This window comes from Palaemon carinicauda, chromosome 44 (assembly GCF_036898095.1).
Source record: "Palaemon carinicauda isolate YSFRI2023 chromosome 44, ASM3689809v2, whole genome shotgun sequence".
NCBI classification, from domain to species: Eukaryota; Metazoa; Arthropoda; class Malacostraca; order Decapoda; family Palaemonidae; genus Palaemon; species Palaemon carinicauda.
Genome location: NC_090768.1, coordinates 50,669,132 through 50,689,688, shown reverse-complemented (window position 1 = coordinate 50,689,688; position 20,557 = coordinate 50,669,132). Strand labels below are relative to the sequence as shown.

The following is a 20,557-nucleotide window of genomic DNA, read 5'->3' as shown; positions in this document are numbered from 1 at the left end:
TTTCTGGCCCTGTTAACTTGTTCATGTAATCATCTTCCTCAAAAATACCTTCAAATTCAGTGAAATGCCTTAAACATATAGTTTATTTTGCTTATATCAAATACCATGGAAATTTCAGAGTTCAGGATGACCCCTTGGTCAAGCACCGGATTGAGTCTATGGAACTTAGGAAATATGGCCAAATGTCGGGGACATGAAGATTGTTTAGCATAAAGGTATAATAAATAGGGGAAACCCCCAAAATTGTGTATAGTAACTGTAAATATGGCAAAGGTAAAGACAGAAAAATGGTCACACTGATGTTACAGATGAGTGGAGGCTTAACTTGATGCAGTACTAGGTACCAAGAGAAAATGTTTGTAAAAAAAATTAATTTGCAATTTGGGTATGAGAAATCTACTTTTGTATTGTGTCCTTAACGTTTCAAGCGGTATCTTGGTTTCATTCAATAATTGCAGGTGACAGAGAACCAAATAAATTTCAAGCTTTTACATTTCCTGGTCAGGTGCCCACATGAGTGTTTGACCACAGGCAACAGGAACGTTACGAGGTAAGTTGACGTCTAGATGGTCCAACAGAAGCAGCCATAGGAAACGTGTTCTATGAGACCAACCAGAGAGAGGGGTCTCTCTATTGGGCAAGTGCAGATATTTCTCTTTATTGGACAAGAGCACTGGATATTTCTCTTTACTGAACACGAGCACTGGATATTTCTCTTTACTGAACAAGAGCACTGGGTATTTCTCTTTATTGAACAAAAGCAGAGTGGATATTTCTCATTACTGAACAAGAGCACTGGGTATTTCTCTTTATTGAACAAAAGCAGAGTGGATATTTCTCTTTACTGAAATGAGCACTGGGTATTTCTCTTTATTGAACAAAAACAGTGGATATTTCTCTCTTTTTGACAAGAGCAGTTGGTGAATATCTTTATTGGACAAGAGTAGGATTTAAGCATGAACTTCTAGTCCACCTGTGTGAATGATGGCATTTCTATGTTAGGACTGTCCTTTGTGCATTTACTGAAATACTCTGTGTTGGAAATGTCCTTTCCAAGGTTTGTGGAAGTCTTCCCAAGAAGGGAGTATCTTATTGGAAATGTCTCCGACTCGCGGTCTGTTGAGAGGAAGTATGAGGGTCTCTCAAGACTTTAAAGTTTTGTCGTCGTCTGCTACCTTTATCTTTATGAGCTAGGGAAAGTGAGTTTGGGGAGCCTATGGGTCTACCTACTGAATCAGAATCAGCAGCAGCCATTGCCTTGCCCTTCCTGGTCATAGCTTGGGTGGAGAGGCGGCTTGGTTAATGATCATGTGAATGTAGTCGTCTAGGAAATTGTCCTGTCCCTCCCTCTGCCATTCATGAGCAACCTTTAAAGCTGGAATGACAGGCAGAAGATGCACAAGGAAGAATTGTGGGGAAAGGGAAAAGAATTCATTTCACATTTAGCACCGTACGGAGGAACACGTAAAAATACACTACTGTATAGCCATAAAGTTCAGTACTAACAATTTAATGCACTTGCTAATTCCATTATTTAATAATCTAGTGATAAATTTAGGTAGGACAGTGCTATTTGTTAAAACTGGCAATTCAAATATAATTAATTGTATCAAGAGAATTCAACTTGTCTTTTAAGCATTTATAATTGCATAAAACTTTGGACAGCTTGAATAGGAAATCCTTTTCTTATTAATCTTTATTTGTATGATGAATTTCAAAACCTAATTTTCTACCTACACGATTCTACCTCTCGTGCAATTCTGCTGCATCACAACACAATTTCGCATAGAAGGAATACTGGAAATCCCTTTATGCAGGGATTATAGCCTACAGTGCACCTTGCAGCTCACCGAGTGTGAAGCCCTGTAAGTCCTCTGAATCATTTTTTCTAAGCCAACAACTTTGCTTCTTTCTTTCTTAAAATTCTCATCATTTCCAATTTCCTCCTCATAAATCTTTCTTTCTCTAATTTTCACCTATTCAAAACCAATCTTGGATTGACTGAGTTTTAAAAATTTGACATTCTGAGTGCAGGTCTGAGAAAAATGCTGCATGGTGAAAACACTATACACAACCAGTGATACTGGTACTGAGGAACTATTTAAGGTTAAAGGCTTTGTCTGGTTCCAGTTCCACCAGAATAGACACTCACCAGAACGTCAGTCGGGCAAGCCCAAACCCACAACGTGGTGCCCAACCATAGCAGTGGCCTCCCCAGTAAAAAGCTTAAAACTCACGGTCCCAGGCTAGGATCAATCTGTTGCCATGCGAATGCTAGGCAAACCCGTTACCACTAGTCAGGTCACATGAAATAAAGGCGAGGACAATCTAGTCTCTTTGGTAGTATTGGTAAAACCCTGTAATTATTTTTTCAAATCTGCTACACTGAGTAAGATTCCAATTTGTTTTCATAACTCTCTGGTAATAGGATTCACCCCTAGCAGCATCCTCAACACTGAACAAAATGGTCACTATACGAATGTTCATCATTTCCTTTACCTATTGTTTTCTAGCACAGGCTGAAAATTCATTTAAGTACATTATAATAAGCAGTAAGAGGGGCAATAACAAAGAGCATAATCTTATCAAATATAATGAAATACCATAAAAGAAATTAATTTAACAGAAATTCTAGTACAAAATCTAACAAACACAATATTTTTAAATCACCAAGTTATGAAATCAAGTGTATAATACTGTGCTCCAATAATGGAAAAACTTAATACTTTGCCAATTGAGTTTTACACTTTATTGACAGCAGTACAGTACTAGACCATAATAAGTAACAAAGACAATTGTGGCAAACTTGAGCAATGATAATACAGATGTCGTATAAAATTACAGCAAATACACTATATCAAATCTGTGTGATGTATAGTCTGACATGGCAAAATATACTGTACGTGGTATTATAGAATATTTTGTACACATAAGAAAATGCTTAATTTACCTTAATCTATAAAACTACTTTGTCCAACTGTCTATGTGTGACATTATTGCAGTCTCTAAACTATCGAAGTCTTGGGGACTAAACCTTTCAACCCAAGATTTAGCTACACAATCATAGCTTTCCGGATAAGAAACAAGCTCGACCTCATCTCCTACAACTCGTGTATTGGGCATTGCAAGAACCATACGGGGTCGTCGTTTTCTTACGACAATCTCGTGCCATTTAGCAAAGGGGAAAGGTCCCTCTGATGGCACTTCAGAATATTTTTCAAACATTGCCCTGCCAGCATCAGAGTCGCCCATCGAACGGTAAATTTGCAACTTGCGCAGAAACTCGCCCATGGCTTTGTGACCGACATCTTCAATCTTTTTTCTATCAAGAGAAAGAATTAAGTCAGGAAGCCCATCGTCACCAGTAGTTTCAACGATTTTAACCAAGTCTCCACCAGCTTCCAAGGCAACACGCAAAATGACGTATCGTGCTTGTGAGTGAGCCTGCCCCCACTTCCCCTGGCTTGGCTGGTACATTTCCAATCCTCTAAGGCCAGCATACATCATATCTAACCACATGACGTACTTTAAATCCTCTCTGTCCCCATCAGGTACTGCAAAAACATCTAGAATGTCATTAACAAGTCCAAGGTATAATGCAACCGTTTCAGCTCTGCACTCTTCATAAGCACTTGCCAAATTGGTAAAGCGGGAATTGTAATTTTCTCCTTTTTCGTAAAATGACGCCTCCCCACCCGTGTATGGATTCTTTACCTTAGCAGGGTCAAAGTTAAGCTTACCATCATCTTTCCTCCTCAAAAATTTACCACAACCATGTCCTAGCAACTCGTGCAACCCAACCTGAATTTCAAGTCCCAAGGCTCCGTGCTTCTCTCGCAATGCATGGTCCGACTCCGACAAAAATGGGCCACCCTTAATTCCAGTTCTTGCTGCCATTACATTAGTCAAGCTGACATTCTTAAATCCTTGTTCTTCTTTCACATCTTTGTAGTTGGGAATATTGATACCAATGGGCAAACCTGATGAAGCAAATGTTAAAATATCTAAGGAAGAGAAATCTGGTCGCATAAAAACATCCTCTTCGAAGTCCTTACCCCAAGGCAACAAAGGCAAAAACTCTTTCTCAGCTCTACTTACAAGCGTATCAAACTTTCTGGACTGTTCCCGATTTACAACTGCAACAAAGGATTCAAATTCAGCTCGCTGGTTGGTTGGATCACGATACACTTCAATGAAACCCATGTAAGTTTCTACAGCGGGAGATTTGTTCTTGACCCAGAAGGTGGAACCATCTTTGTGAGCTTGCACACACCCTTTCGTGAAGGATTCAATATACTTATCAAGCATGTGTACTTCGCCATCATTTGCACAGTATTCCTTGGCCAGTTTAAGCTCGTCAGTCATCTTCTTCAAAAAAAAGGAATAATCTCCTCGACTAACTCTAAATTTGTGTCCTTGGAATTCATCGTTCTCGACTGTTATGCCGTTTGCTTCTCCTTTTTCAATTGATGCTAAGCGGATGTCATATACAACTTGACCGTTTTCTTCGTATTTCAACAGCCTGTTGTTCCAGGCTTCGATATTTCTAGCAGCCATATATTCCTTGGCAAGGTCGGCATCCTCTTGAGTACAGTTGGGAGTAAAATACATTGTGACTCCAGTGGTAGGCATGCCAAGGAACCTCTTATTTTCTTCCAAGTTATAAAGAGGCCCTAACCCACGGTTCAAGTAATTCTGAATGACATCTGGAGCTTCTAAATAAGCCTTGGAAGCCTTGATTAGTGCCTCTAGCTTCTCTCGACTTACACTAGGAACAAACTTACGATCTCCAAAACCCAGGTAGTTACCGAGGTTATAAACCAGACCAGAATAATAGATAATTAATAGTTTGAATTCATCTTCAGTAAAGCCTACTTTATTTACAGCTATATCTTTAAGCGTTTCAATAGGCTGCGATCTCAACACACGTGTCAGAAGACTGAAAATTGTTGGTGATTCAGGCGAGGTTTGGCACAGGACAATAAGGCCACCCCACCATGATGCCCGCGAGAGATGATGCGCGTATCGACGTTCCCGTGAGGTAAGTCCCGCGAAGGCTTCTTCACACTTCAAATATATGATTGGGGTGTCAAGAGGTAGCTCATGTTGAGAGGCCATACTGCAATATCTGTTGAAAGAAAGATTTATTTATATCTAAATTCCAGGTCATAAGTAAATCTTACACAGCTCAAATGCAATTATAACAAATTCAAAGTTTTGCATAGTCTTTACACTCATAAAGTACTTTATAGTGGTCTCTTTAGAAAAACATTACTGTACCACAAAATTGAAGAGTTGTGCTCCTAAAATATTTTTACAACCATTTCCTGAAATTACTATCATTTGAGAAATAAAGCCTAATGAAGTATAAAGGATGACAGCTTTAGGTGTAAATGATGAAAGGGAGGATTTAGATATTTGTACACTACAGTACTTATTCCTAAAGTGGACGAAAGGCAAAGAAAAGAATAGACAAACTCATGGAAAAAAAAGAATCCTAATCTACACTAACCTGCAAATATTCCCTTGAAGAATAAATTTTGAAGCTAATGGAGAGCCAAGCTTATAAAATGGGGTATTCAACGGCTTAGGGCAAAAGAGCGAAAGGTTCCGATTATTTAGTGAAAAAGATACCCTACTTTTGGACAGAAATAATTTCTTTTTATGGACACCTCTTGAAAGAAACAAACATCTGTTCATTGTTTTTGTCACTGCTCCACCAATATGTTCCATCTATTCCTGTTGGAATGGAAACTATGGTAAGTCGACAGACATTTATCAAGATAGAAACCAAACAATTATTTCTCTACAACAGACAACTAAAGATCTTATATAGACTGACCCCAAACCTTATGACTGAGTTTGTCCCTAAAGACCATTTAAAGATTGGTAATTTCCAACAAACAGTGCACACACTCACAAGGTAGATATATTTCATACTGTATACTGTAAATGAATACAGCATCTTATATAGTTTATGACATTAAATTTCTTAATATCTAAAACGTAATGAATCATAAGAATTTTTTATATTTTCTTGTCTATTGCCTAAGTACTAACTTCATTACTGTTACAGTAGTAGCATTCAGTTATGTACTGTATTAGCCACTTTCTTGTCCACAAAACAGAAAAAGATAACCCAATTAGCTTACATGTTAGACAATTAATGAAATTTGTGACCAGGGCAACTTTAAATAAAGTTCTGCACAGTAATCGCAGTCTTATTATGCTATTTATGAGGTAAAGACACATGTAAAAGGTTGCAATATGATACTACAGTGTGGAACAGATTTTCCAAAACAATGATGACAGAAATACACACTACTCACTAAGAAACCACTGTATCCATTAGAAAAAAATAAAAAAATAGGGTATAATGTGGTACTGAACCTAGACATAATGCAGCTAAAAATTAAATACATGACAATATAAATCATTCTTCATAAGTACTGTACTGTACATTACCATATGTCTTGAGCATTTTTGATGAAGGGCATATATCAAGAATGTAAAGATAAAGAATACCTATAAGCATTCTAAAAGATGATTTTACCTACTAACCCACCAGCGTTAAGCTGCACCCACACAGACGGTGATTTGACTATTAAAGGCAGAAAATTGAACTTAAGATATTGTGCTGCAATAACAGATTCCAATTACATCGCTCAAAGAGTACTGGTTGTAATGGCTTAATTGGAATTACTTATGTATTTCAAGCTTTGTCTTAACCCTTTTACCCCCAAAAGGAAGTACTGGTACGTTTCACAAAAGCCATCCCTTTACCCCCATGGACGTACCGGTACATCCTTGCAAAAAAATTCTATAATTTTTTTTTTTTTTTTTTCATATTTTTTATAATTTTTTGAGAAAATTCAGGCATTTTCCAAAAGAATGAGACCAACCTGACCTCTCTATAACAAAAATTAAGGCTGTTAGAGCAATTTAAAAAAAATATGCTGCAAAATGTGCTGGGAAAAAAATTACCCCCTGGGGGGTTAAGGGTTGGAAATTTCCAAATAGCCTGGGGGTAAAAGGGTTAACAGTCTCATTAGAATTTCAAATCTAAGCCTCAGCCTGCTCCTGTCACATTGCTAAATGTGTAAAAACACATGAACTAGTGCTGAATTAATTATTACCTTACGCTTATGTCTATATTATTATTACTAAGCAAGCTACAACCGTTGTTGGAAAAGCAGGATGCTAGCCCAAAGGCTTAGAGAAAATGGCCCAGTGAGGAGGGAAATAAGGAAATAGAATAATGTGCCTCGGTGTACCCTCAAGAGAACCATGACACGGAGGCAATGGCACTAACCAAGACTAGAGAACAATGGTTTTATTTTGGAGTGTACTTCTAGAGAGCTGCTTACCATAGACAAATTCTCTCTTTTACTCATATACAGTGGAAAGTAGCCACTAAACTATTACAGTGCAAAAGTTAAAACCTTGAGTGAAGAAGGTTTTCTATGATCTTAGGAGTTGTCAGATGTACTGTATGAGGGAAGAGGAAAATGTGTAAAGATTAAATAGGACCGGCTATTCGGGGTATATGTAGGTAAAGCAAAATTGAGCCATAATAAGAAAGGGACCCAATAACGGTCTAGCAGTAGTATATCTCAACAGGTGACTGGTGTCTTGGCAAACCTACTACATTATCACAAGCATTTAACATTAGTATGCATAACTATTTAGGAGTTTGATGGTTATATGGTTTTTTAAATAATTATGAAGCTAAAGTACTTGAAAACAGAATGTGGGTGTTGACATTTAAGGTGAAACCGACGTCCACTGTACTTACTTCGATGACATAATTGGTGATGGAATCCCCAGAAGTCTAAACAACATACTATTTTAGTTAAAAAAAATACTAGTTACACCTCTTCCCAATGTAAGACCACAATAAATTGACAAGTGATATCAACTTCTGACCTTCTAGACTAGCATGAACATACATCACATTAGCACACAATGTCACAAATAAAGATGATCCTATGTCTAGAATTAATCTAAAGTCTTTGCGAGTTAAGATTCCCCAATATTCTACCCAGAATTTTTCTCCAAACTTAAAGTCATCTCGGGTTAAAAAAAAAAATACAAACACTTCCATCTTTCTAGGAAAGCTCTGGTTCGTCAATTAAGCAAGTTGATATAGTAATGATAGCAGCATATTCCTTAACCTATCAACTATTCTTTATTTAATATTTACAGTGCAGTACTTTACACTTACAACTACCTCAATAGCAATAATCTTCTCTCTTTCATTTCCATTTATCATTCACAATTCACTTTAATATGACAAATTCGAAGATAATTTGTATTTTTCCTAACCATACAAACCTTAGCTATTTACAAAGGGTTTACTTTTAGCGCAGCTGAAATGACGAGCCAATAGTTTTTAACGAGGGTTAATTACCCCCGCGCTAGTTAGCGGGGGGTGGGGAAGGGTAGCTTGCTACCCCTCCCCCCTCCACACACCGGTGACTTGCTTCACTTCACTTAGAGGTAGGACTTGACTTGGGGGTCAGGGATGGCGGGCACATATGTGTAAATAGCTAAGGTTTGTATGGTTAGGAAAAATACAAATTATCTTCGAATTTGTCATTTGTTCCGTAACCGAAATACAAACCACGCTATTTACAAAGGGTGACTTACCCCTTAGGAAGGGTGGAAAGTCCCCAGCCTTACTGACTTCGGCTTGCCCGGGGGCTCGATCCCTTAGTGAGCAGCACTAGAGAGAGGGAGCCCCTGTACCTCACAGGTTCCTAGCATCGCTAGGAACGAGTGGCCTACATAAGTAGTGTGAGGAGGAGAGTGTGACTCGTCCTATGAAGTTGACCTTGAGACCTTCAGATAGGAATTCTAGGATAGGACGTTCCCCATACCACCTCGTCAGGGTATGGGAGACGCAACAGTATTAAGCTTAATACTAGGAGCACAAAGAAGCATGGGTTACCTGCAGAGGTCGAGGTCCTGTTGAGCACCCTTCTCATCAGACAGAATGGTGGGAAGGCGTACACGTCGATGTTGTCCCACCGTTGCTGGAAAGCATCTTGCCAGAGTGCCTTGGGGTCCGGGACTGGTGAGCAGTACAGGGGCAGCTTGAAGTTCAAGGCTGTCGCGAACAAGTCCACCGTCGGGGAACCCCACAAAGTCAGGACTTTGTTGGCTATCTGAGGATCCAAAGACCACTCGGTACTCACTATCTGCGAAGCCCTGCTCAGACTGTCGGCGAGCACATTCCTCTTGCCAGGAATGAAGCGAGCTGATAGTGTTATCGAGTGGGTTTCGGTCCACCTCAGAGTCTCTACTGCAAGATGGGATAGCTGTTGCGAAAAAGTGCCTCCCTGCTTGTTGATATAAGCCACTACCGTGGTGTTGTCGCTCATCACCACCACGGAGTGACCCGCCAGGAACCGTTGGAACTGTTGAAGGGCCAGAAAGACGGCCTTCAATTCTAGCAGGTTGATGTGTAGGCACTTTTCTGATTCTGACCAAAGGCCTGAGGCCCTCTGGTTCAGAACGTGCGCCCCCCACCCTTCTTTTGACGCGTCCGAAAACAGAGTCAATTCCGGGGGAAGGACGAGAAGACTCACTCCCTTTCGCAGGTTCTCGTCGGCCAGCCACCACCGCAAGTCCGTCTGTTCCAGAGACCCCATTGGGATCAGAGTGTCCGGGGAATCGGATCCTTGATTCCACCGGGACTTGAGCCGCCATTGAAGGGATCTCATCCTGAGGCGGCTGTTTGGAACCAGACGGGCCAGGGAGGATAGGTGGCCCAAGAGACGCAACCACGATTGGGCGGGGAGTTCTTTTCGCCTGAGGAAAGGTTCCGCCACCCTCCTCAGCCTTGCTATCCGGTCGTCTGATGGAAAGGCTTTGTGGAGATTGGTGTCTATTAGCATGCCTAGATAAACCAGTCGTTGGGACGGCTGCAGAGAGGACTTCTCGAGGTTTACCACGATCCCCAGATCCTGGCAAAGATCTAGAAGCCTGTCTCGGTGTCGAAGAAGGGTCGACTCCGAGTCTGCTAGGATCAGCCAATCGTCTAGGTAACGAAGGAGACGAATGCCGTTCCTGTGCGCCCAAGTCGAAATCAGGGTGAACACTCTGGTGAACACCTGAGGAGCTGTGGAGAGACCGAAACACAGCACCTTGAACTGGTAGATCTTGTTGTCTAGGCAGAATCTCAGGTACTTCCTGGAAGACGGATGGATTGGGATCTGGAAGTACGCATCCTTTAGATCCAGTGTACACATGAAGTCTTGTGGTCTCACCGCAAGTCTGACTGTGTCTGCTGTCTCCATGCTGAACCGGGTTTGTTTGACAAACCTGTTCAGAGCCGAGAGATCGATGACGGGTCTCCAGTCTCCAGTAGCCTTCTTTACAAGAAAGAGTCGACTGAAGAAGCCTGGAGAGCCGTCCACGACCTCCTGGAGAGCACCCTTCTCGAACATGGTCTTGACTTCGGCCTGAAGGGCCAGCCCCTTTGCCGATCCCATGGCATAGGAGCTCAACGACACTGGATTCGCTGTCAGGGGAGGTTGAGATGACGTGAACGGGACGCGATAACCTTGGCCGATCACCGAGATCGTCCAAGCATCGGCCCCGAGATGTTGCCACCTGCGGACGCAACGCTGAAGGCATCCCCCCACAGGTGGACACGCAGGGGGACTGCCACCCCTAGGGCTTGCGGCCGCGGCCGCCACCCCTAGAAGTCTTGCCTCCCCTGGAGGACTTACCACCCCTCTTGACCTTGGCTGGAAAGGGCTGGGGCTTAGACACCACTTTCTTAGCTGCCGGTGCCTGTTTTGGAGCCTTACGAGGCTGTTGCTGCTGTTGTGGCGGGGCTGGAGGCTTATAGGGCCGAGTTGTAAGGGCCCTGTGGAGGAGGGAGTCCGTGCTGGATTTCCTCCACCTCTCAGCCGTTCGCTCCAAGTCTTGAGGCTCAAACAGGCTCTCCCCCAGGAGGGAGGCATGTCGGAGCCTACACACATCTACGGCGGGGACCTTCGGATGGAATCTCTCGGACACAGCATCGCGACGCTTCAACACCGAGTTGGCCCACAGGGTGGTAACCTGGTGCGCCAAGAACTCGATGGAGCGGGTGCCCGAGAGCAAGAAGGTCTCTAGGGCCTTCCTATTGGTCTCCTTGGACAAGTCCTCAGATCGCAATAGGATGCCCAGAGATCCTAACCAGAAGTCCAGCCACGAAGTGGCCTGCATGGCACACTTAGTGACCTTCTCGTGGTTAAGGATCTCTGCCGCCGAGAACGACACCTGCCGGGCAGAGAGTTTCTCCAAGGGAACTCCCTTCGCCAGCTCCTCCACAGAGTGATGGAGCGGAAGAGCGAGGTTGTGCTCACCCAGGATCTCGAAATACCTCCTCTGCTGAAGGCGAGGAGGAGGGATGAGTTTGTTCCCGGCAGTGGAACGACTGGAGGAGGCAAGAAGTGCGAGCTGAGCATTGGCCCTAGCTCTGGCACTCTTCAGCCCCCGAGACCAGGGCAGAGCTGCACTGGTCTTAGGGGCCTTCCGAACGTCGAACACTTCATCCAGAATTGTGTCTTTGCCTTCACGGGGGGGGGATGACTGGATCCGTAAGACTGTTAAGTTGCCTTATCAGGCTTAGGACCTGCCAGAAGGCATGTTCGGACTCTTGCTGTTCTCCTCCCTGCGGGCTGGCAGCTAAGTCTCCTGCCCCAGGAATCTCTTCCTGGGGTGATACGTGGACATTCCCCTGGGTAGTCATGGGTTCCTGTCGAATCCTTGCAGCGGATTTAGGGATGGTCTTGGAATCCTTGGGCTCCCTCCTAGGAGGGATACAGGATCCCAACAACGAGGTTCGAGGGGCCCCTTCCTCACGAGACAATTCTCCTGCCTGAAGCGAAGTCTCCCCCCCTGGTGCCGGGGGGAAGACTACCGGTCCACTGGACTCACCTGAGGACGGAAAGGCCTCGTCCACGGGAGAAGGAGAGAGTACTCGTGCAGGAGAGGGGACCCTCGAGACCGACCTCTTGGGAACCAACTTCGCCCTGGGGGAAGTCACCACGAAGTCCACTCCTCTCTTTCTCTTCAGCGTAGGAGAGACAGCCGCTGGTTTGTTACCCTGGCCGGCGAGTGCTGGTTTCATAACCCTCACTAACGCCCGTGCCAGCGGACCAAACCAAGTCTGCTGCTCAAAGGACACAGAGTCCGAAATCCTCGCTAAGGTGAAAGGGATCGGGCGATCCTTTGGAGTGGACACGACGGTACCTGCCTGAAAAGAAGGTGGGGAAGAATGCTGTAATGACCTGTCCTCGTCCTGCAATACCAACCTGTGCTTGGATGGAGGTGATCCCGAGTGCCGTCTAGGAGCACGCGTCCCTGCTGCTACCACCGGCTGTGGAATTCGCCGCGAACTATGGTCGCGCGAGGGTGAACGGTCGCGCAAAGGCGAATGGTTGCGCGGGTGATCGCGCGGGCGCACAGGCGAGCGGTCGCGCATGCGCGCAGGCGAGCGATCGCGCGGGCGCGCAGGCGAGCGATCGCGCGGGCGCGCAGGCGAGCGATCACGCGGGCGCGCGGGCGAGTGGGCGTGAGGGTGGGCAGGTAAATGAACACGTGTCCGAGGCGACGAACGCAAGCGATGGCGCGACGGCGATGGATCGTGCTGCCGCGTAGGTGAAGAAGATCGCTGGCGATAATGATCACGTGATGGTAAGCGATGGCGAGCAGCATGTGAAGGTGAATGATTGCGCGCAAGAGGGCGGTCGTTCAGGGTTGCGCGATGAGGAGCAGCATGCGTAAGCGGGCGATCGTTCAGGGTTGTGCGATGGCGAGCAGCATGCGCAGGTGAATGATCGCGTGAAAGGGTGCGATGGTGATCAGCATCCGCAGGAAGGCGATCGTTCAGGGTTGTGCGATGAGGAGCAGCATGCGTAAGCGGGCGATCGTGCAGGGTTGTGCGATGGCGAGCAGCATGCGCAGGTGAATGATCGCGTGAAAGGGTGCGATGGTGATCAGCATCCGCAGGAGGGCGATCGTTCAGGGTATTGCGATGAGGAGCAGCATGCGAAAGCGGTCGATCGTGCAGGGTTGTGCGATGGCGAGCAGCATGCGTAAGCGGGCGATCGTGCAGGGTTGTGCGATGGTGATCAGCATCCGCAGGAGGGCGATCGTTCAGGGTATTGCGATGAGGAGCAGCATGCGTAAGCGGGCGATCATGCAGGTTCGTGCGATGGCGGGCAGCATGTGAAGGTGATCGCTGGCGAACTGGTGATCGCTGGCGAGCTGGTGATCGCTGGCGAGCAGAAGGTCGACGCGTGTCCTGTGAGAGGATAGGTTCACGAGCAGGAACGGGAAGATCGCTGGCGCGTTGGCGAACATGTGTTTCTGACACACGCGCAGCACGATGTTGCGTAGCCACAGGACCAGGTGGATGGTGAGCAGGGAGTTCAGCAGGAACTAAAGGGTGGTCAGAGACCGCAGGGCGATGGTCCTCAAATGAGCGCTGACGCTCGGAAGAGAGCTGACGAGCAGGAGAGCGCTGGCGAGGGGGGCGAACCTCAGGAGAGAGCCGACGAGCAGGTGAGCGTCGGCGAGCAGGAGAGTCTTGGCGAGCAGGAGATCGTCGACGAGCAGGAGATCGCTGGCGAGCAGGAGAGCGCTTGTGCGCTGGCCCTGCTCGCGTAAGGGAAGAATCCCTTAGCCCCGAAGGGACCGTTGCCCGTCGGGTGACGAGTTCTCCAGAAGGCGAAGATCCGGCAGGAGATGGAGAGCGGTCCGCAGAGAGGTTCAAGGAGGGCGGAGTAGTCGGTTGAGGCTGACGAGGAGAGTCCCCCCCGGAGGACGAAGACCCAAAAAGGCGCCTCTTAGTCCCCCTGTAAGGGGAAGGGAGGCCCTTGTGGCGTAGAGGGCGGTGAGCCTTACGGCGGAGGCGGCCTCGGGGGAGATCGTCGGGACCATCGGTCCTCCGAAGGGGAGTCTCCTTCAAAACACTTCCCTCAGAAGGAAGCTGGGCAGCAGTCGAGACCGAAGGACTCACTTCCCCCTTCGAAGGATGCACGGAAGGAGGAGGAGAGCCTAGAGCACCATCACCAGCAACAGCACCTGCGTCGGAAGGCCCAGCCACGTCGGAGGCCTCTGTCACCACGACGTCGACAATAGACAGAGGGTCTACCTCCGCTACCACCGGCGACTGTTTAACAGCGGCCCCCAACGAGACAAGGTCAATAAGAGCGACCCTGGAGGGCAAGCCCTTAAGCCCCAGGGACGACCAAATCTGCAACAGATCATCACTGGATAAAGTATTATTATCAATAACCTCCCCCGGAGGAGGAGGGGGAACCGCCTCGCTATGGGAGGCGACGCCCTCTCCCCCCACCGAAGGTAGGGAAACAGAACAAGGGCCTGCGCTCCCACTCGGACGACTCTCCTTAGGAGGCGGACGAGGGGGAGCTTCGGAGGAGGTTTGGGCGGCGGAAGAAGAGTCCCGAGAACCTTCCTCCTTCAAGGCTAACCCCGGAGGAGAACGGTCTCTCTTGGACTTCTTCTTACGCCGACGGCCAAACCTCTCCCACTGGAAGGCAGACCACTCCCTGCACTCACGGCACATGTTATCCTGGTCGCACCGTCGGCCCCGACATTGAGGGCAGAGGGTGTGAGGATCCGTAATCACGTCCGACATGAAAGTCCCACAAGGACGGCCGGCAACTCCAGGGCATGTCCGCATATTAAATAAAAGAAAATAACTGAAGGTCAACTTCCAACCAATCACACAAGCTGTAAAGAAAAAGAAGAAAATTAAAGGCTGTCACGAAGGCGATGAACAGACACGTCTGATCACCGCCGAGCCAAAAGTGAAGTGGAGCAAGTCACCGGTGTGTGGAGGGGGGAGGGGTAGCAAGCTACCCTTCCCCACCCCCCGCTAACTAGCGCGGGGGTAATTAACCCTCGTTAAAAACTATTGGCTCGTCATTTCAGCTGCGCTAAAAGTAAACCCTTTGTAAATAGCGTGGTTTGTATTTCGGTTACGGAACAAAAAGCAGTTAGTTCAACACTAACTTCATATATTCCCACCTTCAAATCTCTCAAATATTTGGCCCACATTCTGCTACATTTCTTACTTTCCATCGTATGTGATTTACATTTCTTCTAGATTAACCCTTATCTGTTCTACTGTACTCTATTCATTCCGATACTTTGAATCAATCACTTCCCTTATTCCACGATTCATAATAACTTTGATCACTCCTCCTTCCTGGAATACTTAAAAGGAACAGTGCATTGTCTACTATGTCTTGGCTATCATAACACCTATCAACCATCATTGCCTAACCTTACCATTTGGGAAAAGAAAGGAAGATTTAAACATTAATAAATTCTGCCACACGAGACTACTCTCAACCAAAACTTGAGACAAAATGTAGGACACTAAGCCAATGCTGTATCAACAAGACAAAGTCTGCCTAAATGTGCACCGACACGTGAGAGGGAAGTTTACACCATTCCTGCAGACACCAACAATCTTAAGACCTTCACCGGGTCTTCTACGAATGACAATAGTGACAGCAAATCAGGAAGGATTTTCCAATAAAGGTTGAGCTATAAGACTACTAGGAAGGAGGCCATAGGTACCAACACCGTAGATCTCGACTACGCAGCAGGGAAGAGTGCTTTTAGTGCTGTCTCTCCCCAAGGGCAAGCCGTTTGTCAACATGCAGGCTTACAAGTAAACCTCTACTGCCTTTAGGAAAAGAAAACAAAAAACCCTGTCTCTGGAGGTGGCGAATGCAGCTTGATAGATGTACTAGAGGATACAGTACATGATATTTCTATCTCCAGACCCAATGATTTTCCAGCTCCAAGACATGTACCTTGCTCCGAAAGAAACCTCAATGGTACCCTCAATCAATAATATGTTTGACAAAGGCACCCTGGCTGCTTTCCCATGCTTATTAAAATCACAGTAGAACCTTGAGACCTCTCAAAAATGTTTCGCCACTTCCCTAAGCAGACTGAACCAGTTCGTCTCCCAGAGGATAAGCAGCTCACACGAAACTATATTAGTGACCATACAGTTGGTTGCAGTCTGGAATATTTGGTAAACAAAAATATTGGCGTAAATCTACATAACACAGATATTTAGACAGAACCACTTTACAAGTGATGTGGCAGGCGAGAAACCAAAGATACTTTAATCCGGACAATAAGTACTGGGACAGGAGGAGGATTGAAAGTAACAAGCAACCCTTTAGATAAACCTAAGTCGTCCTTAAAGGATGAACAAGGAAGTTCACTTAATGCCCGACAATTCCATATCTCCCGCAAGTGTTCTAGGATACAGTTATTAAACTTTGAGCAGATGTTGGCACTGCAACAGAAAAATAAGAGAAGATCTCTTTATATGTATCACCGGCCAAGTCCATGTGTCAAGCCATATTTAGGAACCAAGAAAAGAATGAACAAGAGTAGCTCTGGAGATGGCAGGGGTGTCAAGCAAGCGACCCAAGAAGATCCTAGTAAGTAAAAAGAAGAGTATTACCCCAAAATAACACAAGCAAATGCTTTTAGATCTTCCTGAGCAGCTTCCCATTGCACCTCCACTGCAATACTGGTATTTTTTTAATAAAACAATTTTGTTGTAACCTTTATCAAGATTCAAAAGATTTTGATAAAGCACTCAGAGCAGTGCAACAACACTTTTCATCTTTTACTGATCAAGATACAACAATGTACAATGGGTAACAACACAATTGCCAAGGTTAAGTAAGTTTGGAGAGTTATTATTATTATTATTATTATTTGCTAAGCTACAACCCTAGCTGGAAAAGCAAAATGCTATAAGCCCAGGGGCCCCAACAGGGAAAATAGCCCAGTAAGGAAAGGAAAGAAGGAAAAATAAAATATTTTAAGAAGAGTAACATTAAAATAAATATTTCCTATATAAACTATGAAAACTTTAACAAAACAAGAGGAAGAGAAATTAAATAGAATAGTGTGCCTGATTGTACCCTCAAGCAAGAGAACTCTAACCCAAGACAGTGGAAGACCATGGTACAGAGGCTATGGCACTACCCAAGACTAGAGAACAATGGTTTGATTTTGGAGTGTCCTTCTCCTAGAAGAGCTGCTTACCATAGCTAAAGAGTCTCTTCTACCCTTACTAAGAGGAAAGTAGCCACAGAACAAATACAGTGCAGTAGTTAACCCCTTGAGCGAAGAAGAATTGTTTAGTAACCTCAGTGTTGTCAGGTGTGTGAGGACAGAGGAGAATCTGTTAAAGGAAGGACATGGTGTCCTAGTCTAAGTTATGTTATACAATGAGATACTGTACTTTGATGTTTATAGGATCCTGTTAAAAGATAAAACCTTAACTATTACAATAACAACTACTTTAATAATGAGAGATTCATCGTACGATTAACTCATTAAAGAGATCCTCAATAAAAATAAAACACAGGAATTCTAACCTTCAGGAACATCTAATCCCTCAACAATACCAGGGAGGCAAAACTCCTTCCACCAAGTAAGGACAGGGCATTCTAGGTCAAATTTTGGTAGGGTACCTTAGACTAGGGCATATCCTCTAAATATTCTTTCATCGTACGATACGTGTCGATCGTTGGGTCTCCAGGCCTGCCGCTCGCTTAGAGAATTGGAATCTTTCCTAACCCTGTTGGTAGTCACCCTTACTTAAACGTATTTACGCGTGTTGCTTCATTGAACTAAAACTAGTTGTTCTCTTAATGGACATTTTCTCCTTACTCCTCTGTTCTTGAGGTATATGTAGCGCTACAAGCGTCGGCGAGTATTTAGGGGGTAAAAACAGTAAAATTATAGTTACAGACGGAACAACATTTTGAACGGAAAAAATGGTTTTTCCTTGTAATAAATAATGTGCTTTCACTGAATTTGAATTTAATTTAATAACAAATAAACCAAAAACCCATTAAGACCATCTGAGAACGGGGATACTTTAGAAATCCAATCGTTTTTGCTCAGCCATGCGCTCCTTTTTGGTCGCGGAAAAAGAAAAACATCATGCTCCTATGTACTGGCAAGTGGTACATGCTGAGCTGCACACGATAACCCAATGGTAAGGACACGGCTTTTAGCATAGGTTAGGTGGGTTTTTCAAGTTGGCTTCTCCCGCCAAAATCGTTTATAGAACGACAGCCACTGTTCAGAGTATTCCCGTTTTCTACGAGATCTGGCCGTCACCCTACAAACGCTCCGACTATTATTTCTTAGATAGTAAAGTTTCTGTTTGTAGTAAGACCAGGTGTCATTTTCAAAGAAAACAGACTTTCAATAAGAAACAACAACCTTTTAATAGAAAAGTCTTTCCATGCGTAACTATAATAAAACCGAGAAAAATCTAGCTACATATCTACCTATATGCTAGGTTGACAGGAGCGAGCTAATGGCGGAAAAAAACCATTCTACAATGTCAAGGAGAATTCCGAGACCGGGGGATCGTTCAGAACGTCACACCGGAAAATATTCTTAAGAAAATTCAAACGTGCAGCAAATGTTTTTATACTGAACAGGCTGACATAAGTCTTTTTAAAGTTTATATATGAAATATGTTTTGATGTTAGTTTTTAAAATAATTTACCTTAATGGTTTGTTACTTCTTAAATTGTTTACTTCCTTTTCTCACTGGGCTATTTTTCCCCAGTTGAAGCCCTTGGGCTTATAGCTTCTTTGTTATAAAACTAGGGTCTTAGCTTAACTGGTAATAATGATATTAATCATAATAGTGAATACATTGACGCAAACAGCCGGTACCTTCGAAATCTGAATTCCAGGAAAAGTTTGAAAATTCCCGATACTTCCTGATAGGCAGACACCAAACTTTAGCTTATAATAATAATAATAATAATAATAATAATAATAATAATAATAATAATAATAATAACTACGATACATACCAGAAGCACTACCCTCAGCTGCCTATGAACAGACACAAATATTTAACAAAACAAGAGTTAAGGAGACATAATTCACAACCCTAAGACATACCTTGGACAGATTCAAATAGCTGGGGGGCAATTCCACTTTGAAAGGACAGCAACGCAGTTAAATAGCAGAAAGAATCATCGACTTCTTCCTTTTAGACACCTTACCCAGCCGGCAATGACAGATGGCAATTGGCAACAAAGCGAGAATCAGGGTTACCAGATTATTTCCACTGGATTATCGTACATGAGTCTTAAAATTGTCGTTTTTCAACCAAAATTATCGTACACAGTTTCAATATAATTATTAAGGAGTTTATGATTGACTTATTTCAAAATATTTGAGTATAATTGTTTAATTAAACACACACACCACACATATGGATATACCTAAGGTATGTATCGTACATCGTACCAGACCCAAAATAATCGTACATGTACGATAATTATCGTACGAATGACAACCCTGGCGAGAATGTTTGTAATGGAGTTCAGAATTGTATAGTACGACCCAATTTGAGTCCCAAATATCATCATTTATTATCTTTAAATATGATTTTATACGTATTTATTAATTAAAATATTAAAATTTACAATATCATGAAATATAAAAGGATATAATGATTTAATTTATTGTTAAATTTCATGTTTTATTTACTCCAGTTTCTGTCGGTATTAGTAATGTTCTTAATTGAGCGTTTTGATGTTACAAATTTCATCATTTATGATTTCAAATTGGATCTTATACGTAATTATTAATTAAAATATTACTAATTACTCTATCATGAAATATAAAAGGTTATGATGATATCATTTATTGGTAAAGTTTATGTTTTATTTACTTCTGTTTCTGTCAGTATTATTGTATAGCACGACCCAATTTGAGTCACAAATTTCATCATTTATTTTCTAAATAAAATTTTATACACAACTATCAATTACAATATTACTAATTACCATATCGTGAAATATAAAAGGATATGATGATTTCCTTTATTGATAAAAAATGTTTTATTTCTGTTTCTGTCAGTATTCGCAATGTTCTTAAAAGAACATTTTAATGTCACAAATTTCATCAGACTTTTGTTTCCCTAAATTGGATTTTATATGTGCATATTAATTCTAATATTACTGCTTACTATATCATGAAATTTAAAGAGATATAATAATCTTCTTTGTTCGTAAAGTGTGTGTTTTATTTATTTGTGTTCTTGTCAGTATTAGAAAGTTGTGTGAATTGCATTATTTTAATTCATTGTCGTTTCTAGATCATTCAAATACAACACAACGCACATAAATTTTTTGCGTCTCTCAGTCTCTTGTATGCATTTGCTGCTATTTTTTTTAATCTATAAATTTTAAGGACAAACTTTGATATTGAACAACATTATGCAAGAAATACAGAAATTGACATATACTACAAGAACAGCAAGCGTGAATTAGCAGTTTTTGAAACAGGTTACATGAACAAGAGCAAATTGTCGACTACATTCAAAGGAAAATTATATTTTTAACAAATGACTTTCAAATTTGGACTATAAGGAAAACTACGTATGAGGCAGTAAACATTAAAACGTATAGTGAAATTTGGGAGCGTTGAGAATGCAATGTAGAGTATA

General features: G+C 43.4%; 1 protein-coding gene across 2 annotated transcripts; it reads right to left on the bottom strand.

Moving 5' to 3' along the window:
• Positions 1–2,577: 2,577 nt before the first annotated feature.
• Positions 2,578–19,160, bottom strand: DppIII (dipeptidyl peptidase 3). 2 transcript variants are annotated; one of them, XM_068366676.1, is made up of 3 exons: positions 19,003–19,140; positions 5,513–5,739; positions 2,578–5,128 (listed from the first exon to the last, which is right to left on the bottom strand). In XM_068366676.1, exons 2-3 carry the CDS (start codon positions 5,731–5,733, stop codon positions 2,965–2,967), a joined length of 2,385 nt encoding a protein of 794 aa, XP_068222777.1. In that variant the 5' UTR covers positions 5,734–5,739; positions 19,003–19,140; the 3' UTR covers positions 2,578–2,964. The 2 variants fall into 2 exon arrangements, with proteins under 2 accessions (XP_068222777.1, XP_068222778.1); XM_068366677.1 differs by lacking the exon at positions 5,513–5,739 and having other exon boundaries at positions 19,003–19,160.
• Between the last annotated feature and the right edge of the window lie 1,397 nt (positions 19,161–20,557).

What these genes read in the sequence shown, in the direction of transcription:
- DppIII (XM_068366676.1), bottom strand. Translation starts at nt 5,733, where the DNA reads ATGGAACATATTGGTGGAGCAGTGACAAAAACAATGAACAGATGTTTG. An exon ending in CTTCAAGGGAATATTTGCAG is followed by an intron (nt 5,129 to 5,512) that starts GTTAGTGTAGAT and finishes TTCTTTCAACAG; the next exon opens with ATATTGCAGTATGGCCTCTC.